This window comes from Geospiza fortis, unplaced genomic scaffold, assembly GCF_000277835.1.
Source record: "Geospiza fortis unplaced genomic scaffold, GeoFor_1.0 scaffold2315, whole genome shotgun sequence".
Classification (NCBI taxonomy): Eukaryota; Metazoa; Chordata; class Aves; order Passeriformes; family Thraupidae; genus Geospiza; species Geospiza fortis.
In genome coordinates, this window is record NW_005054980.1 from 1 (window position 1) to 829 (window position 829).

At 40.7% G+C, this 829-nt stretch overlaps 1 protein-coding gene across 1 annotated transcript in view; it reads left to right on the forward strand.

Moving 5' to 3' along the window:
• Positions 1-5: 5 nt before the first annotated feature.
• The window catches only part of LOC102040475 (ATP synthase subunit alpha, mitochondrial-like), a gene marked incomplete at both ends in the record, with an annotated part of 1,270 nt that continues 446 nt past the window's right edge, over positions 6-829 (forward strand). Inside the window, 3 exons of the mRNA XM_031065663.1 lie at positions 6-17; positions 126-233; positions 763-827. Of these exons, the coding sequence (XP_030921523.1) occupies positions 6-17; positions 126-233; positions 763-827 (185 nt within the window). The remainder of the gene's footprint in view (positions 18-125; positions 234-762; positions 828-829) is intronic.

Consider the following 829-nt stretch of genomic DNA (forward strand, 5'->3'; position numbering starts at 1 on the left):
CCATCACTGATGGACAGGTAGGACTTCTTCACATCCCAGTGCACATCTTTGTTATTTACTGCCAGGTCTCTGAGGAGGCTTCCAGGCTTCTGACCAAGATAATAAAACAATTCTCTCTCTTACAGATTTTCTTGGAAACTGAGTTGTTCTACAAAGGTATCCGTCCAGCCATCAATGTTGGTCTGTCTGTGTCCCGTGTAGGCTCTGCTGCTCAGACCAGGGCTATGAAGCAGGTAAGCATGAAACTACTGCTTCTCTTGCTAGAGATGAGTAGTGTGTAGGCCTTCCAACCCATTTCACTCTAAAGAACTGTGACTAGAGAGGGGATAAAGCTTTGGATTCCTTAGTGTTATGAAACTATAAAAGAACAAACTTTGGGGATCTCTTTGATATTTTCATTACTTGTTAAATGAGGTGGGGGAGAAAGGAAAATAGTATCTGCATAAAGATGTAGGATTATGTTTCTGTATGCTGAGCTGGGTACTGATCTAACTAGAAATAGAGAATGCTCTCTTAACCCTGTGCTTTTAGTCCATATATGGAATTAGAGGTTTAATATCAGTGGTTACTGTTTTAGGGAGGCATGCTTATATTAAAAAGTGGGATATTTAGAAATGCAAATAATCATCTGTCAGAATCTTGAGATTCACTTTTCTGGGATAGAAAGTAAAGCTGACTTGTGACAACTGTCATCTGAAGATAACCTGCAAACTCCTAGATACCTTTGATCAAACTCAGTCTCATCTGTATCTTGTGTTATAGGTGGCAGGTACCATGAAGCTGGAATTGGCTCAGTATCGTGAAGTAGCTGCCTTTGCCCAGTTTGGCT